Source organism: Sipha flava, unplaced genomic scaffold, assembly GCF_003268045.1.
Source record: "Sipha flava isolate LNK unplaced genomic scaffold, YSA_version1 539_pilon_pilon, whole genome shotgun sequence".
Lineage (NCBI taxonomy): Eukaryota > Metazoa > Arthropoda > Insecta > Hemiptera > Aphididae > Sipha > Sipha flava.
The window spans coordinates 42,481-61,812 of NW_020273520.1; the positions used below are offsets into that span (position 1 = coordinate 42,481).

Below are 19,332 nucleotides of genomic sequence, written 5' to 3' on the forward strand. Positions count from 1 at the left end.
TTGGCTGAACGATTAATATAGATAATATTAATCGGACGTTTATCGGATTAACCGGATGCTAATAGTCGCTTAAATATTATATACTATCAATAGGAGTCACCTACAGGCGTTGTAGTCGTCTCACAAACATCAACGAAATATTCGTCAGTTTATAAAATATAATACGTAGCATATTTCTATTCATCAAGTAATGGAATTTAATAAAATTAAAATTATATGAAGTGAACGAGGTGAAGATCTAGTATTATTATATAGTAATAAATATCGTTTTATTCGGAAACGTAAGGACACAAGAAGTATTTAGAGTATGTTGGATACGCTATCCCGCTATAACTAATTTATAGGTAACACATTTGTTATTACATATTTATTATATATTTTTATAATTCTACTTTTTTTAAATTTTTTAAACATATTTATATGACTTTTTTCAAGAATATTTGTTAAATGATAGATAATAAATGATATGACAACGTTGCATGTAAAATCATTTTCAATCATATTTATTTTTGGGTCATTGCTGTAAGTTCTTTGTTAATTTATCAATTGTTGGAGACAGGGTCCACCAGGCAAAGAATTAATCGTGTATTTTCGTTAGTTCCGTACAAAAACATTTGTTTTGTTCACGATTATCGGAATTGCATATTATATTCCTATTAATGGCTTATGACTTGGATATTTGAAAATATAAAATTTTTAATAAAAATACATGCGTGATTCGTATATACAAATAAATATATAATTGCATAGCCTAGAGTGTTGTTATATTTAAAAGTACGATCGGTTTTGAATTAAAAATGTATTGCCCGGTATTTAAAAAGTCAATTAAAACATGTATATGCTAAATCATCAAAAATATACTGTTTAGTGACCAAATAATTTAAACGATTTATCTTCAACTATACATAACACTACTCTCTTCACGAATACTCGAAAAAAAATTTAAAAACTTTAATGATTTGACGGTTACCAATAAATAATATACAATGATACTACCTATAACAATCGAGTATTTGAATTTTTAGTGAATAATAAATTATGAACTTTGTTGAAAATATACTAAAAAAAAAAAATTATCTAATATTCGTTCGGCTTACGTTGTTTCGATTTTCCCTTTATAATTCGTGTCACTCCTACTCAGCAAACAGTAGTTCAATTTTAATTTACATGATACTTAACTATGATACAATTGTACTATGTTTCAGTGTTTGTTAGTTTGTTTTTATTTTTCGAGGCTGAGGGTACCAGCAATACCAGCAGTATTGTATTTAGAAGCAAATATTCTAAAAAAAATGAATTGCTCATTGCTAATTGCCACGGTGCCAACGGGCAAAAACTTAAAACAATATCTGACAACATAATGTCAGAAGTTCAGGTTTGTTATAATAGTTATAGTTATAAATGTTTATTTTAATAGATATAATAATTTACATCTAAATTGGATGATTGAAATTCGATTGATATTCAATAAATTAACGTACCACAGCCATTTGAATAAAATTAATGCTAGTTATTGACTTTATTTCTCGTATAAATGCTATCAAAAGAGATCTATTCATATTGTTTTGCCAAAGTAATTTTTAAAATTCAAACTCAACTATACATGCGTTTCTTATTAATATTTTTGGAACCAATTGGGCATCTGCTACACTTACGTTTTATATTTCACGAAAAAATATTTGTTCGTTTATCATCGAATCGAACCAAAAATAATACTCGATAAATGTCCATTATTTCTAAATAAAATGGTAAATACCTATATACATTTGTGCTAGATCCCCCGTAAAGCATTTTGCAGCCGATATTTTAAAAATGTAATTTATTTTATTTGTTTTCTTATAATATATAAAGATCCGAACCTACGATATTTATTTTATGACGATTTGAACTTTGATACATATTTTGGCTATTATACACGACATACATATTGTTAATGTATATTCGTCGTTTCTAAGACATAAAAATAAACTCGCATGATGCCCTCCTACTTGAATTTTGGTCTTGATTTTAAGTATTTAGGAAAAAAAATGCACACCAAATGGATATTTATTCTCGTGACCTGTATAGTAAACAATACCGGAAATATTGAGTTGAATTCCGCAAATATTTTTTCGTTATCGGAGTTAAGTCCAGCAAATATTTTTAGGTTAACGGAGTTGAGTCTAGGGCGTATTTGAGTTGAGGCCATGAAGGGGGCGAAACTTATTTTTCTTTAATACAAAATAATTTACGGTTCATTACAAGAGCGTACCCAAGGGAGGGGTTCGTGTCCGGACCTTCCCATTGAAATTTTTACATACTCAATGGTTTAATAGTAAATAGTATATAGTGTATTTTAATTTCTCGTTATCTTCAAAGTTTATAGATCATATAATATACCTTTAATGTATAAACCATGTTTAATTTATAGGGCTTTTTTAATATTATTTTTTATTGTTAATTAAAGAATGTATTTTTTTATAACATTTTACTACCAAATAAAAATTGATTTCAAATTATAGTACCTACCTATTATAGTAAACCTTTGTGAAGAATATTTTTGATGTGTGTATAACAATTGTGACTATTACTATAGTTATTAACAGTAATTTGTTGGTATTGAATTAAACTATAATTGTAATTAGAGAACAGATAAAATAAAAATTTTGAACTTCCATCCTAAAAAAATCCTGGGTACGACTTTGATTCATTACCTACAGCTCATGTTCCTGTTGTTCATTCAAGTGAATAAATTAAAATACAAGTATTAAATTGAATTAAATATTTATTTAATAAATATATTTAAAACCTACTGCATATAAAATAAGTATTAATAATAACAACACAAATAGTTCTTATATTAAAATTGTACCTTCAGTCTGAATCCTGTATAAAAAAAACAACAAATAATCATAGTAGTAATAGTACTTATTGATTATTTTTTAGAAACTTTAAAAAATAATTAAGATAGGTAACTTAATTTAACAAATATCTAAGTAGAAAACATAAGGTTGGTAAGTAGTCAAATAACAAAATCCAAATTTCTTTTTTACATTTTGGCAAATTTGTTGATTGTTTCATGAATGGATACAATAATATGAGTATTTTTAAGCACATGCAGCAAAGCCAAACCTGTTAGTCTATGCTGGCCTATTCTTGATCTTAACCATGTTTTTAATTTACAAAAATATATTTTTGGCCAATATTGGCAAGTTAAAGAATATAGAAACAAATATTGTCAGTTATTATGATTATTATTTGTGTTAGGGGCTTCCAGCTCTATAAAATACACAAATATGCATACATTTGTGTACAAAAAAATGACTAAATACCTATGCACAACAAAAAGTATCAGATATTATGTTATGAAAAAAAGTTAGTACTCCGATTAGTACTTGCTGAAAAATTATATTTCAATTGTGTGTTCTCGAAGTATTCATTACGATTGTTTGGTTTTCGATGTATATATCCTACTGAGCCATTAACGAATATAGAAATTATTGTTTTGTATTCGGTACAACGTGATGCGTGAGGTTCAAGTTGTTACCGTTTATATATGTATATAGTTATGATAGTTATGATATGTATACGGACTCAATTCAAAGGCATTAAGATAATACCCGGCATTCAATTCAAACACATAAAAGTAGCATGGATTCAATTCAATATCATACAACAATACGAATGTAATAATACTCGACTTTTTGGTCAAATAAGTTGTAATTCATGTATTCACGTTTATTTTTCTTTAGTAATAAGTACAAATTAAAATTTAAACCTATTTGACTCAGTCCGTACATACAAATACGATTCGTTTACGTAATGATCTAATAATTTCATAATTATCGTCCGTTCTGCCCGTCTCGCGACAATCACAAACGAAAATATTTCTACGCGGCGATGTCGCCGTGTACGATATCTTAGAAAACCACCAACGGAGTACAAAGATTCGGGCGACACATTCGCGGAGTGGTTTTGAAGTAAGAATATAGTGTTGCATTGGTCTTTAGGTCTGCTAATTGTTCGCTATCATATAGGAATAAAAATAGGATAATGTCTGTTAAATATTACGAAAAACCAGAAATATCAAAAATTAATGCAATTCAATGTGTATGTACGTGATTGGCGGTTCGTATAACTTTTATTACCAAAACCCTTTTAATTGCATTACATTATATCGTATTTCGAATTCGTTATTAATATTTTTATCAATTGGTTCTGATTAATTATTACTTAATATTACATATTATCATATCGATAAGTTGTCTAATATAAACATTGATATTTAAAATAAAAAATAGTTGTGAAATTCGTGGCAATGTATATCGACCCCGCAACATACCGCAGCACGTTGTTTTCTTAATCACCTATATTTATCAAACGCACGTCGTAAATTCGTAAATCAAATCGATCTCCATAAGATTCTAGCTGCACAGCCTACGGTCAATTTTACAGTCAATTTTGATCACCGGCGAGTATACTTCAACGAATAGTGTATTTTTTTTTCTTGCGTTTGAATGCAATAGGATAGTAAGGTGAACAAGTAAACAATGCTCAGTATAATTGAAATAACGTTATGGTCGTGTGTTTTTTTTTAGATATTGAAACTGCAGAACAATCGCATCGCCAAGCTGGACAACGGCAGCTTCGTCATGTACCCGAAGATCAAAGAGCTGCTGTTGTCGGACAATATGGTGCAAACGATCAAACCCGGGTCACTGTCGGTGCTGGACAAGCTGGAGTTCGTGGACCTATTGGGCAACGCGTTGCACGAGGTGCTGGCCGGTTGCCCAAGTCGCTGGTTAACTTGAACTTGAATATGAACCCGATAAAGCGCATGGACCAGCTATCGCGCGCTGTCGGGCTGCAGGTTTTGAAACTGAGCAGCTGCAGCCTGGCCAAGTACCTGGCACTGGACGTGATGCCCAGTCTGGTCGAGCTGGACGTGTCCGGCAATGAGCTGCTGAACGACCTGGACCCGGTCACTGGCGGCCACGTGCCGGTTGTCCTGGCTCAATGTTACAGGCTGCACCACGCTGTTCCAGCGACCCGAGTCCTGTTGCCGATGCCTGAGTGCCGTTAAATGGACGCGCAACCATAAAATCCAAGTGTTCGGTATGCCGCCGTGTCTGGTCGCCAACCGGAACCGGAACCGCCTAACCTAACCGAGCCGTTCTAGTTGAAATAGTCATTAGAATATTCAACATGGATTATTTTCTTTTAATATCAATTAAAGTCTAATCTTGCTAGTCATTTAACAAACAATAATCATGCAATTTATGCTTATACAAAATATAATTAATGTTATTTGTAAACCAATGCGGTATTTTTTATAGAAAACATTGATAGATCGATATTAACAAATGATCGAGGGACAGTCAAATATATCGAAACCGAATAACCGATGACTAAACCCAGGCGTTGTTTAAAAATAAATAAATTATTACGATAACTAACCGTAGGTACGATAAACTATTACATATACATTTTTGAAACACATTCTATGCTTGACTCTCTTTCACTCCCGAAAGAGGGCATTTTGAAATACGGATTATTTATGATTCATATCGGCCATCGTATCCGTTAAATTAAACATTTATCAAGAACGTAAAACGTTTGAACAACATTCGAAATATTTCTGTTAAAATAATACATCGATGTGTGAGTGTATATGCTCACTTGCATACGTGTGTGTGTGCGTGTGTGCCCGGAGGGCGTACGTGTGTGTGTGTGTGTGTGTGTGTGTGTCGGTATGCGCGTGCGTCATATGTATGCGTTCTCCTTGTATACTCGACTTTATTATAGTTCGCTTCTATCTATTCCTATATTTCGAGACATCGTAAAAAATAAAAAAAAAATAAAATAAACAGAAACAACCGGTTTAGTTGAACATAATATTAGCGTTAGTCATTGTAACGACACTGCTCAACCCTAAGCATGTTTGTATACATAAAACACGGTGTACAAGTTTGTCGAATCCTTTTTATACCGTAGTCGACGCGTCGTTCGATAACATACGCCCTTCCAATCGCACGCCATGTTGTCGTGCAGTAATGCACCGCGTTGCAATTGAAAACCGTCACAACTATCGTACGTCCATCATTAACGTTTTGATGCGTCTGCGAGTACGTTCATCGTTCGAGTGCTATTGGAAACATCCGATCGTCGAATTGCATTGACAAAAAACATCATCCAATATGGTCAGTAACCCAATTAATATCGGTATTCCTAATTATTGTTGTCAAGTGTGCTTTTCTACTACCGTATATAGAATTTATTTTTCTCCATTATTTTACAAAATATACGTGATCGAAACTTTTGTTTCTCAATTCTCGCTCTTAAGTCTTCCTATAATATCCTGTTGGGAGGGAAAACGTCAAAATCATTAAATTTTTTTTTAATATTTTAACACTTATTTATTATGTTTTGATAAGTAAATTTCATTTGTATGTATGCTTATAAGATTTTAAGATTTTAAAACAATTTAATGAATATATAACTATATATAAGGAATTTGAAAATATTCAGTTTATTCCACGCGCCGGGCATTGCCGCTAAGAAATCTCCCTATTCTGTTTCTTAACATCAAGCGTGCATAAATATTTCTTTAAGTAACTTTTTTTTTGTGAGGGTAGTACGCTTAAAATGTTTGTAAAGCTAGGTTGAGACGACAGATTTTTATGCAACGGGTGTGTAGGAAAAAACGTCAAGCTGCATCGCTAAAACTTTGGGAATCGCTAGTCTATAGGTATTTTATATCCATATATACATGGATAATTGGACATTTTAGGATGAAGTATTAGAAAGATTCATATCATGTTATATTAGTACCACTTTCTGAAGAATAAATTTGATAACATAATTGTTTATTAGGATATATTATATATCAGTACGTAAATATACGTTTTACACAAAATTGATTTTAAATTTGCTGTGACTATTTTTAAATAACTTATTTCTCCCATTACTATGCAAGTAGCCTCCGTGGCGCAATGGTTAGCGCGTTCGGCTGTTAACCGAAAGGTTGGTGGTTCGAACCCACCCGGGGGCGATTATTTTTTTCGACCGCACTACTCTTTATATTTATTTTACGTTTTATATTAAAAAACTGAGAATTATTGAATTACATGACATTAGTTAGGTATTCTTAATATTTTACTGACTAAAGCCAAACAAATATAATTTATCATCCGTGGCGTGGATACAATTTTTTTCTGGGGGGGGGGGGGTGTTAAGAGTAATTTTTTAAATGTTCTTAGTATATCTTAAAACCAGGCCATATGTAATAATATTACATTTAAAATGGTATTATTATTTAGCACCGTGTTATTGTTATCAATATAATTATATTTATGTGTTAACAAAAAAAAAAAATTATGATTCGTAGTGAGTAATTAATTTAAATAATTCATTTAATAACTATGCATTTTATAAAATGACAAATAGGATATTAGCAACCTATTAAATAAGAAAATCCATTCTAACAGAAGGAAAGTATATGAATAAAAATGTATCAATTATTAGAGAAAATGCATTCATAAAGATTAAATTGTTTAGTAGTATAAAGATTTTATATATTTTTGAATACTTTATTATTTTATATATTGTTAAGAAAACCATATTTGGGTATTATTGTTTTTACTTATCGTGAATTTGAAGTATCATGTTTTTAAACGCATAACTACACTACGTATATTCAATAAATAATCATCTTCAATGGAGTTATATGACATATGATTACGGTTTTACGACAGTAAATTCTAGGGCCCCATGAAAAAATCTGCACTGAGTCCCACTGATTTGATAATAATGTATTATTTTGTTTTGTTTTAGTATGCTATGTTATTATAAGTTATATAATTTTATATCTTCATTCGTAGGATCAGTTAATAGTTTATAATAGTTTAATAAAAAATCCCCTTTACAGTAGTGTTTTCATTACAATAGTAGTGAATATGAACAGGACCGTCCCAAGGTTTTTCGGGGCTAGGGACAAAATAAAATTTGGGGTCCTCCGACCATAATAATAAGATATGATACACAAAATACTCACTGAGAATAACAAAATTCTTACAAACGTATTTTTCCAAACCTTAACCAATCAAGCTCATTTAAATTCATGTACTGCACTACATACTTACATAATAGAACTGAATATTATTCATATTATTTATAATTTAATCGCTCAATGTAATCGGACAAGTAACTACACGTTCACACGCGCGCGACTTTAATTTCCGACACGCAGCGTGTAAAATTGCTCAATGTAATCGAGGCTTTATTATTAATTATGATACATCTAGACTTTATGGGGGCCCCCTAAAATATATTCCAACAATGGGGCCTGGGGAAAAATGGTCCCGTTGACCCCCTACTCTTAACGGCCCTGAATATGAATAATACTAATGCAATTCATCGAGCAGTGTAAAAACTATCAAAAATTTTCTAAATTGCATACACAGAAGGCCTTATGAATTTTTTTTATAGTTACTAATTATTTTCAATTTCAATACTTACTCGTATAACGTAAAAATAATATTTAAGATCTTTCATAAGATTTGAAGTTATTATTAATAAATATAAACTTCCTTAAAGCCGCAAAGAAGTTAAATAAGTATGAAAAAATTAAGTTCGGAAAAAATCGAGTATTCTAACGATTTTAAATTATATGATTATGTTTTTTTCGGTAGTATTTTTTTATAATAATTTGGTTGTTATTCTATAAATTATGGCAACTCGAAACATACAGCGAGTATTCAAATTAACATTAATTAGATTAACCAAAAATGTTTGAAATATTTTTAATTATGAAAATAATTCAATTATTAATTTATAGATTTTTACTTATCAAGAAAATATTAAAAACTATAGAATAGAAGTTGAGGATGAAATCCATTATCCGTATTTCGTTCAAAATATTTTTTGATAGAAATCCTACATAATTGGTTTTATATTCAATAGTTATAACCACACTTACCTATGTGTATATTCTTTACTATAAACGTAAAATAATAGTATTAGATTATTTTAATTAATAATGCATACATTTTAAATCTGTTAATTACGTATTATATTCAACACGCAAAAAACTCCACGAAAATATTTATAGAATGTATTTTATTGATGCTTTATATTCAAAATATATTTACCTATAGTATAATTTACTCAATTTATAAAATTAATTTAATACAAAAAAATTGAGATAAAAATATTTTTAAAGTTATGGCTTTCAACATTGTTATATAAAATGTTGTAAAGATTTCTCTTTAAGTTGAATTTACATCATGATTTTGAATTATTAAACTAATATGTTGAGCATATTATATGATAAAGATTAATTTTAAAATATTGTTAAAAGATTAATGCAACACTTAAATAACTCGTATAAATTAATTGATAAAACTTGATTGTACAGTTCTAGTTATATTAAGATTAGGAAATTGTTATTTGCGATGTTAAGAAACGGAATAGGCTTTGTGAGAAGTAACCTTTTAGATATAATAACAAATTTATTCATATTTTAATCTAAAAGACAAAAAAATGTAATTCTAGTTTACGTTTAGCCGGATCTCGTATGATCATATATTTTTAATATTTTCGTGTATCTACATGTGTTGATAGTTAATTTAAATTAACTACTCGTCTGCTTAAGCATTCAATAGTCCAGATGAGTACCTAATTTAACAGTGTAATTTGTACCTCCAAAAATATAAATATTTTACACTAATTATTTATTTATTTTATGCAATATCAGAATACATAATAATAATGGTGTATACTTTACGCATAAATAATAATATTATGGTCCATTTTAATGTTTTATCTCAATGATATGTAGTTACAACGTCAAAGAAATGCATCTGCCACGGCTGAGGTGTTGGATATTCCCCCTGAAAATGCCGCTTTGGAAGTTTCTCAAAGTGAAATTAATGTAATCAACGGTATAGACCTATCAGCTGCAAGATATGTTATACAAGCTAAGAAGGAACGCAATTTAAATGTACGTGATGAGATTTTTGACCGTATTATAGATCTTTACTCAATGGCGGACAAAATACATATGAATCACATGGTAAAATAACAATGATTATATTTAAATATTTACAAAACGTATAATAATAATTTAAATTGTTTTCAGAATCATTTACTAGGCAGGGCCTATATAAGCTTATTAGAAAATAACACTTTGGCAGATGCTAATCGAATATTTACTTCAACAATTAAACATTCATTGAATCATATATCACCTGCACTGTCTAGTGATCTTAACGAAGCTGCTTGCAGACGATTTATTACACAGGATCAAAAATTATTGCGTTCCGAATTTCGCAAACATGCGGATTCTGCAAATATTCGATTACAAATAGCACACTGTTATTTGAAACTAGGCAAATTAAAACAAGCACGATTAATGTTTGAACTAGTTTTAAAATCAAATTCGATGCATGTCGATGCATTAGTTGGTCTTGCAATTACGAAATTAACCGAAAACGAATCATTACCATTTGCTAATGAGTTATGTGTACAATTTTCAAAAGAATGTAGCATTTATACTATCAAAACGGAAACTCTCAATACGATTGCTTTCGATTATTTTACTAAAGAAAACTATGCTACATCTGAAAGATATGCTGAATTTGTCATACGGAGATCAAGTGATTTTTATCAATTAACTAAAAGTTATAACCTACTTGGTAAAATCGCTGAAAACAAGGTAATGTAATTTGTTATTTTTATACAATAATATGGTTTTAACACATTCAATACTTTAGGGTAATGTTCAACAAGCATTTCATTATTATAATCAAGCAGTTTTTTTCGCACGTCTTATGTAAAATATTTGTATTGTGGTATTGATAAAATATGTCTTATAAAATCTGACAAGGAGAAAGTAATGACTATATTGACATCAACGCAGTCTGATTAGATGTATATTTGTGTAATTTTATATATATTAGGTTCAAGAAAGCTTCGAAAAAAATTTTCAAGTGAATCCGAGCTTTATGAAGACTAAAAAATCCTTTGTCTATTGTATGCAAGTTTAGCAAATCATTATAAAATAATTTAATTTTTGTTTTTCAAAACTATTTATAATTTTTGACTTATTTTCAATAATTTAGGTACTAAATAAGTTGGCAGACGATTCAGAAGCTTGGATGCAATGAAGTTTGATAGCTTTAGATTCAAGTTTAAAAACGCTAACTCCGATTTATGATAAAATCATGAGTTCAATAAGCCTCGGTAAAGAAACCAAACGTTCAATTGGAATTCGTCTCGCCATCGCTGGCCTATACGAAAAGTATGGTTCGTGTTAAAAACCTAATTTAACTAATTATACTTTAACTTTTGTTTCATTTAAAGGTTTGGAAAATATGATGAATGTCATTCTACATTAGAAATGTGTATGAAATTGGCAAAGGAAAAATATTCAAATTACTCAAATGAATACTTTATGAAAATAAGTTTTGAGGTTCACTTTTATTTAGCCGAATCCTATGAATATCTTGAGCAGTTTTGAGAAATTTACAAAGAATTAATCAACATGTAGGATCCGAAACATATTAAGAGTATTAATATAAAATATTCTAAGTGTTTTTAATTAATAATACTTCTATAATGCTATATCGTATGTTACAAGTATTAAAATTTAATTTGTAAATGAATTTATATAATTAATTACTAATTTATGATACAAATGTATTTTAATTATATTCTGGTGTAAAATATGTATATATAATTGTTAAATACTGTAATGGTCAAATGTTTTCATTTTTATTAGTTTTATTTAAATTTCTTCATAATTAGTATTATTTTATAAACTTAATTATTATATTTTTAATTAGTTATGTTTTATGATTTACATTTTATATTTGTAACACTGATTGTTATAATTAACAAATATTTCATTTTATTGTTATAGTTATTTTTTGCAACATCATACTATTATTATTATTAATAATTTTATTCTTAAACATTTTCTCGTACTTTAGTTATATTATGAAGTAAAATATTTTAACCGTCTATTATCATTATTGTTCTCACTAGAAAAATTATTAATTTATTGGTAAATATATTGCATTAACTTTTTTTAGTTATATTAATTAAAACCATTACATTTTAATTTTTAATTTTAAGATAAATTTAAATAATCGTATTGATATGGAGTTATGAAGTTAGTTTTATCCGTGATATATTTATGATGTAGAATGTTAATAACTTTTTCGTTACAGCACACTCTTAGATACATATAGATTCTCATATGCAAAACATAAGTAAAAATATTAAATTGGTTAACTAATACATTTAAGAGTAGTTGGAAGTTTTGTTCCGTTTATATATGCAGGGTTAACCTCAATTATTGGTTAGTTATAAAATAATAAAACGAAACAAAAATTTGTGAATGGTTAAGACTCGTAAATGAATGTATATAAATACAAGTATGTATGTAGAAATAAACAAATTTCCATTATAATATTTATAGTAAATATAAACTAGTTTGATTTTGATACTTGTTTAACATATAATTATTATTATAATACATAATACAAAGTCTGTTTTATCAACCATATCACGGAACTATTGGGTAGTTTTATTAAAAAATGATTATAAATTAAGGCTCGTTATTTGCTAAAGGTGGGACTAACCTATGCACGCGTCTAAAAATGTGATTGGATTTCATCGAATTTATAAATAGTCATTTATTTAGCTACGCGATCTAGTATTGATTTCTATGCATCCGCCTGGAGACACGCGTCCAACACTGTAGGACTAGAATTAGGCACGTACACGTAGTTTTATGAAGTCCTCTGTTTGAAACGGTTGTACTTGTATTTTCATATATGAGGTAAGTGTATTTTAAAATATTACCATACTTTTAACAAAAAAAAAAATTAATCTTAAAACTACTTTTTTTTACAGCGAGTAGATTAAGTAGTAGAAGACAGTACAAACGAGTAGAAGAACAAGCCGCCATAAAATACGTTCAGTCAAAAATGAAGTGCTTGAAATGTAGCCAAGGAAGCTGAAGGATTTTTCAGTTTCCTGATTGATAAAAATTTATGGCGAGATGAAACGTTTATAATATGATTTTAATATTTTATAGTACCTACCTATGTAATATTAATTTTTAAATAATGTGCATAAAAACATTTTTATTGATAATGAATTATGAATTATAAATATTATAAATAGGGAACGGATTTATATGTAATAAAAATACATAAATATGTACATATATATGTAAGTATAATTTATAAAATATGTACTAAAACCATCCAAATATGTAGGAAAAAAATTTAAAAAAAAAAAAAATTATAATTATTAAATTATTAAAATGATTTGTTGCATTGAATTATTACAATATATTTTAAATTATCAAATATTAAATGTCGCCTATTAAATCTGAAAATATTTTTAAAACGACTAAATGATCGTTCCACATCAACCTACATCGGTTGATTTAAACATATTTGAAGGGCATAATATTAGAAGGCGATAATTCCAAGTTTTTAGAAGGGTGTCTGCCACTAATTATGTCATTAATTGATTTAAAATCAATATGGCCTGAAATTTTTTCTGTAAAAACATGAATTTTCTTTTTTACTACTTCTCCTATTGGTCCGTTTACGAGTTTTCATTTTGCAATCGTTGATTCGACAATTTGCATACTTTCATTCAAGGACATATTTTTGTTTCTAATTTTGTAATTGTATGTGCAATAAAACTAAAATTCACTAAGATGAAAATTAAATTTGTTTTCAATGTTTCATTTTGCATAATATTTTGAGCTTTTCTAATAGCGATAAAAGTTCTGGATCTAAATTTGAAATAATTTTTTGTATTTTTGTACGAAGAAGACGTATGAATGATGAAATAATAAAATATGTTTAAAAATATTTACAAATTAGTGAAATATGTAAAAATATGTAATTATACCAAAATATGTAAAAATATGTAAAATAAAAGTAGCATCATATTAATAGGAATGATTTAAATCATGAACATTTCTTATCAAATTTTAAATATCTCGTTTTAATAAAAATATGTGTTTACATATAAATCCGTTCCCTAATTATAAATAATGGAATTTTTGAAAATGCCCATATATCGTATAAAAAATCATTCAAAATAAACAAAAATAAAATTAAAGATAGTTTTAGAATTGTAAAGATATACTAAGACAAACAATTTATAATAATAGTAACAATTTTTCGAATTTTTATTTTATTTTTCGATGTGTAGATTTACTCTCCAATTAGTGATATTATAAAGTATGGTAAATTACATTGTTTTCTTGCATATAAATATATAATATAAACACATATTAATAAATTATATAGGTACATCATTTTTATGAATTATGTAGATAGTTATTTAAAATTTGATCTTAAAAATGGCTTAAACTACTGTTTGAGGTTGTTAACATACTTAAATTAATTAAAAACGTATTGATGTAAGCCCAAGGCTAGGCGTATTTAATAATCAAAAATAACTTATTATACATATTAGTAAATTCGCCAAGGTCCAGCTAAATTTAATAATCAAAATAATATTTTGTTATATAATAGATTTAAATAGTATATGTATAATATAGATAATATAGTAATTTACTATACTTTTTAATAAATTCGCATATACGCAGAAGACCCAGGGTAAAGGTGAAAACAACAAGTAGTTTTCACGTCTTAACATAATAATGCTAAATAGAGGGCAAAATAGAGTAATATTAGAATTAGGCCACTTTTACGTCATTGGAACCTGTATAAATACGGGTTGAGCATTTAGCTTATTCAGATGTAGATAGTTAGTTCTAATAGACAGTGTTATACTGGCCATTTCCCTAATTAATAAATTATTGCTCGTCGTGGACTTTGTTACAGCCACATCGCCGCGAGTATATAATTCTTAGCCCAGAATAACTTGTTATTTTATTTTTTTGTGTTTTTAACTGTTTGTTAATTTATTGTGATAAATTAATAAAAACAGTAAGTTTATAAGTTTAATATACCAGTGTTAAATTTATTCACCTACCTATCTCTCTCAACCCACGTCTCAAGATTACATACAACGTGCTACGTCGTTAAATAATTAATGTGTTACCGATCGTAGTGTCCTGTACAACGATCACTACAGTATTTACGATCCACGATGAACCAAAACAGACTCACTAACTTGTCACTTCTGTCAATCGAAAAAGAAATCACAAAGACAGTTGATTTTGATTCAGTTATTGATAATTTGTCTACAATCAAACCCAGAAAAATAAAGTTTTAAATATTAACTTTAACATTTTGTAAATTTGGAAAATGTAGAATAATATATTTTAGTATATTATACATTTAATACATAAGTTACAGGTAATCATTATACTATTTCAATTTTTAGTAATTAGTTATATTTTTCTTTCATTGTAGTTTTTCCGTACCTAAGTAGATACATAATATGTAGACATGTAGTAATTATGAAGTTTTGAGTGTAACAAGAACAAAAATTGAAAATGTATAAATATTATTCATTTACATAAAGCTTTTTATGTTAAGACTTAAAAGTAAGCAATAAATAATTTAGATTTGTTAATAAATAAAATATAAATGTTACTATCAAAAACATTAATTTTTCTAAACCTGAAACTTAGAAATATTAACCATAGATTTTAGCTTTAAATACTCCATTCAGAAGTGCTTCTAGAAATATTACTTAAATCGCACGTGTGTATTAATAACATTATATATAATGATTGATATCAATAAGAATCTTAATGCCTGACACGTGATTAAAATTAATAATTTAAAAAGTTTTTCACCAAGTTGAACGAAGCCTTAAGATCTTCATTCCGACGCCGTTTATATAGTATATAATCTAATTAAAATGAACTATGAATAACAATAACAATAGTGACAATTACTAAATGTACTTAAATAAAACAAGAATATTTTATTTTGTTTTCATTTAAAGGACATATGTAACAATTGCAGTAAGAAATAATTTGTTGTACTTTATACGTAATTTGTAGAACGTTATTTATCATAATTCAAAATTATGCTGCACATGAATTCAAAATGTATTCGCCTTACGAGAATTGTGTCAATAACATACATATATATAAAATAGGGTGGTCCTTAGTTATAGAAATATAATTTTTTTTGAGTATTCCTTGGCCACGTACCCGCCATTTTGTTCATTATAATCAGTAAGCAATTGGGACTAAATTTAGTTATGATAACTCAACCTCTTTCCGTGCCTCAAGATGGTTGTAAATTTGTTATAGAGGGTAGTTTTGTGAATTGAACTCAAAAACTGTAGTACCCAATACCCAACAAAAAATTTATAGAAGGTTAATTATATATTTTAACGTTGCTCATAAAATATATATTTAAAAAATTGTCTAAGATATATTAAATATTTTATCTGTACTTATTTTTTGTTGTACAATGATTCACATTCTTTCCTGAAATCTACAATAAAGGATAATATTATTTCTGAAAATATATGATGGCAACAATGATAACATAGAGTGCAAAACAGTCGATTAAGACGTTAGACTACATGCCGTATACTAAAAGACGTGTTTTTGCGGTTCGGCGATTGTCCAGAAACTGATAGTGAGTAGCTTGTGACGTGACGTATAGGCAATACTGTCAAACGAGAACCGAGGGATGTGTAGGGTACGGATTGCCTTCCATAGCATTGGTATAATTATATGTCTTATAGGCCTTAAAATGAGGGGCACAAAGGGATTCAGTCCCCCCACCTCCTACGGTGCTTATAAAGCGTCCTCTTTTATAATTTTCGGGAAAGTTTATTGAAATGCACAATTCTTTGATAAATATTATAATACACAATAAAACAATTAAAAATTGGCTTTGCGATTCGATTGAAGTTACTAAAGCTACGGTTTCTAAGGTACGATATGTCGCGGTGACAAGTCGTCGCACCTGACGGCCGCAACCAGTCATCGCGACGCTTTTCGGATAGAGTGGTTTCCAAGACGCGACAAGTAGCAGCGACACAACTGGTATTCGATCAGCGTTCGTTTTTAAACTTGTTCAAGTACCCACGTATTTTTCATATAATATAATATAATATCATATTACAACGAATAGATATATTTTAAATAATAATAATATTTTTCTTACAATGTTATTAGAAGAAGAAGAAGAACAACAACAACAAAATTTAGTTGCCTCATCGCCAAATATTAGAAAATCTATAAATTAATTATTTATATACCGGGATAGAGAATAATTGATGATGATCAAATGTCATTTTTTTGTATAATATTTTTATAATTTGGACCTCCGATATTATAAAGAAGAGTATTATTCTGGACTTCACAAATTAGAATTTCGTCTTCTGATGCCGAGAATATCAGTGTTGACGACATTATATCTACAAATGTTTCAATAGTCGTTGTGATGTGTCGGGTCGACATGTCGCAAGGTACTGCTCTCAGAGCAGTGAGTCGTCGGTCGCGACGACTCAAAGTTAGGTCACTGCGAGTTGTCGCGTCTTGCAAACCAATGAATAACATTTTCGTATAAATATATGTTGACGACTTGCCGAGGCGACAGGTTGCCGCGACATGTCGTACCTTAGAAACCATACCTAAGTATGGTTAAGTATGGTTAAGTATGGTTAAGTATAAGTGTTAAACAGTGTTCCACAAACAAAACTAACTAATAATATTTATAAATTATAGATACGTTTTTTGTAATTTATTATATCTTAGAAAAATATAATATATTTAAAACCAGTTATTTAAAATAATAAGTAAGTAATTTACGAATTTGTATATTTTTACAGCACATGAATGGTTTGTGAATGAAAATGTTCACTAAAAACATTTCGTAACATATATACAAACCTATTTATAATTAATAACCTAGTAATTCTATCAGACTATGTGGAACATTGAGAATGATATATGGATTTGAGTCCCCTCTGCTCTTTTTTTCAACTTTAATCACTGTGTGTGATATGAATGCATAATATCAAGACACGACGAAAAGCAAAATAATATAAAATCCAGCAACTCGAAATTTGAACACAATTCATATATATAATAATTTTTTATTCTCATAGGAATTACTTATGTTACATATTAGACTTTGCACATAATCGAAGTAAATTATACTGAAATGTTGAAAAGTTAAGTGTTTATTAATATTGCTAAGACTTCGTGGTTTGAACACTTGAAAATCACATTTGAATTTCTTATATAATATTTAAGATGCACAAGTTGTAGTTTTTAAAAACTTCATTTAAATGTTTTCATTACATGGCTATCCAGATTCTTTTAATGGTAATTATACTCTAACGTTGCATAGGTGAGTTCGTTTACATCAACGGATTTTCTGAGATATTCAAAAATTTGAAGTTCAGGTCGCCAGTGCAAGAAGAGTTAACAGTATTATCAAACACACATTCCGGCTTGTCTGTACACATCGTAGTAGGTACAATTACATTTATATAATGTATCGTTTTGTCGATGAATCGCTATTAAAGATTTCGTTGAAATTAAATTAAATGTTTTAATTAACCTGTAAGAGATACCACTATGAATGAGAAACTTTGCATAATATTTTCCAAACTTTTTGTCGAACATGAATTTTTAGATTTTCATACACAGTGAATAGTTAACGGCTCTTCGTTTATGCGATTCGGGTACAATTGTGATGATAATTTTTATGCTTTACTTAAAATAATGTTATTATTAATATTATATTAAAACGAAAGTGGTCATATTACACCACAATATTAAAATGCATTTAAAGAATACTATTAAATATGAAATAAGAAACGTTTAGCCGAACTGCAGCATCAAGTCAACTCCTTTTGGGAAACACATTGTCCAAAATCAAAAATTACATTTCTTTTCCGAACTTTAATGACGTTATATATACGCTATATATGTCTATATAGACATATTTAAATAACAAAAAATCTTAACGTACCCAAGTCAAAGCTAAACTATTACAACCAATAACGTACAGTAAGTGTTAAAGAGTAAAGTGAGAAAATGATTACTTAAATGTTATGATATATATCTAGACTATTCCAAAGTATTTTGCGTTAGTAAAGTGATTGAATCAATTATCCCTTTTTGTTTAAAATAAACGGTTGCTGTACTGAGTTTCATTAATTACAAATATATCAAAACTATTTTATACAAACACTTTAAGTTTTTCCTTTTAGTGTACTAGTAATAATATTTTTTTTTAGCCATCACAGAATTTTTCTATTCTTAAATATATTTCTATTCAAAGTAATTTAGTTTTCTACTTATAAATCTTTCCATTTGTATTCCTAGTGTAAATTAAATTTTTTAATTTATTTCGTTTGAGTAATTATATT

At 28.3% G+C, this 19,332-nt stretch overlaps 2 protein-coding genes and 1 non-coding gene across 3 annotated transcripts; all 3 read left to right on the forward strand.

The window, feature by feature from the left end:
• The first annotated feature begins 293 nt into the window (after positions 1 to 293).
• LOC112690976 (leucine-rich repeat and immunoglobulin-like domain-containing nogo receptor-interacting protein 2) lies at positions 294 to 5,205 on the forward strand. The gene is made up of 3 exons (XM_025565080.1): positions 294 to 344; positions 1,206 to 1,375; positions 4,578 to 5,205. The coding sequence occupies exons 2-3, from the start codon at positions 1,361 to 1,363 to the stop codon at positions 4,788 to 4,790; spliced, it is 228 nt and encodes a 75-aa protein (XP_025420865.1). The 5' UTR covers positions 294 to 344; positions 1,206 to 1,360; the 3' UTR covers positions 4,791 to 5,205.
• Positions 5,206 to 6,100: 895 nt separating this feature from the next.
• LOC112690975 (RNA polymerase-associated protein CTR9 homolog) lies at positions 6,101 to 11,522 on the forward strand. Its single transcript, XM_025565079.1, has 7 exons — positions 6,101 to 6,179; positions 9,818 to 10,051; positions 10,118 to 10,693; positions 10,752 to 10,870; positions 10,938 to 11,010; positions 11,100 to 11,278; positions 11,341 to 11,522. The coding sequence occupies exons 1-4, from the start codon at positions 6,177 to 6,179 to the stop codon at positions 10,812 to 10,814; spliced, it is 876 nt and encodes a 291-aa protein (XP_025420864.1). The 5' UTR covers positions 6,101 to 6,176; the 3' UTR covers positions 10,815 to 10,870; positions 10,938 to 11,010; positions 11,100 to 11,278; positions 11,341 to 11,522.
• Trnan-guu lies at positions 6,958 to 7,030 on the forward strand. Its single transcript has one exon. It is a non-coding gene; the product is annotated as a tRNA-Asn (tRNA).
• Positions 11,523 to 19,332: the final 7,810 nt, after the last annotated feature.

Bases quoted from the DNA above. Each gene is read 5' to 3' on its own strand.
- LOC112690975 (XM_025565079.1), top strand. The intron at 10,052-10,117 runs GTAAAATAACAA...AATTGTTTTCAG, and splicing joins AAATACATATGAATCACATG to AATCATTTACTAGGCAGGGC. The intron at 10,694-10,751 runs GTAATGTAATTT...TCAATACTTTAG, and splicing joins GTAAAATCGCTGAAAACAAG to GGTAATGTTCAACAAGCATT.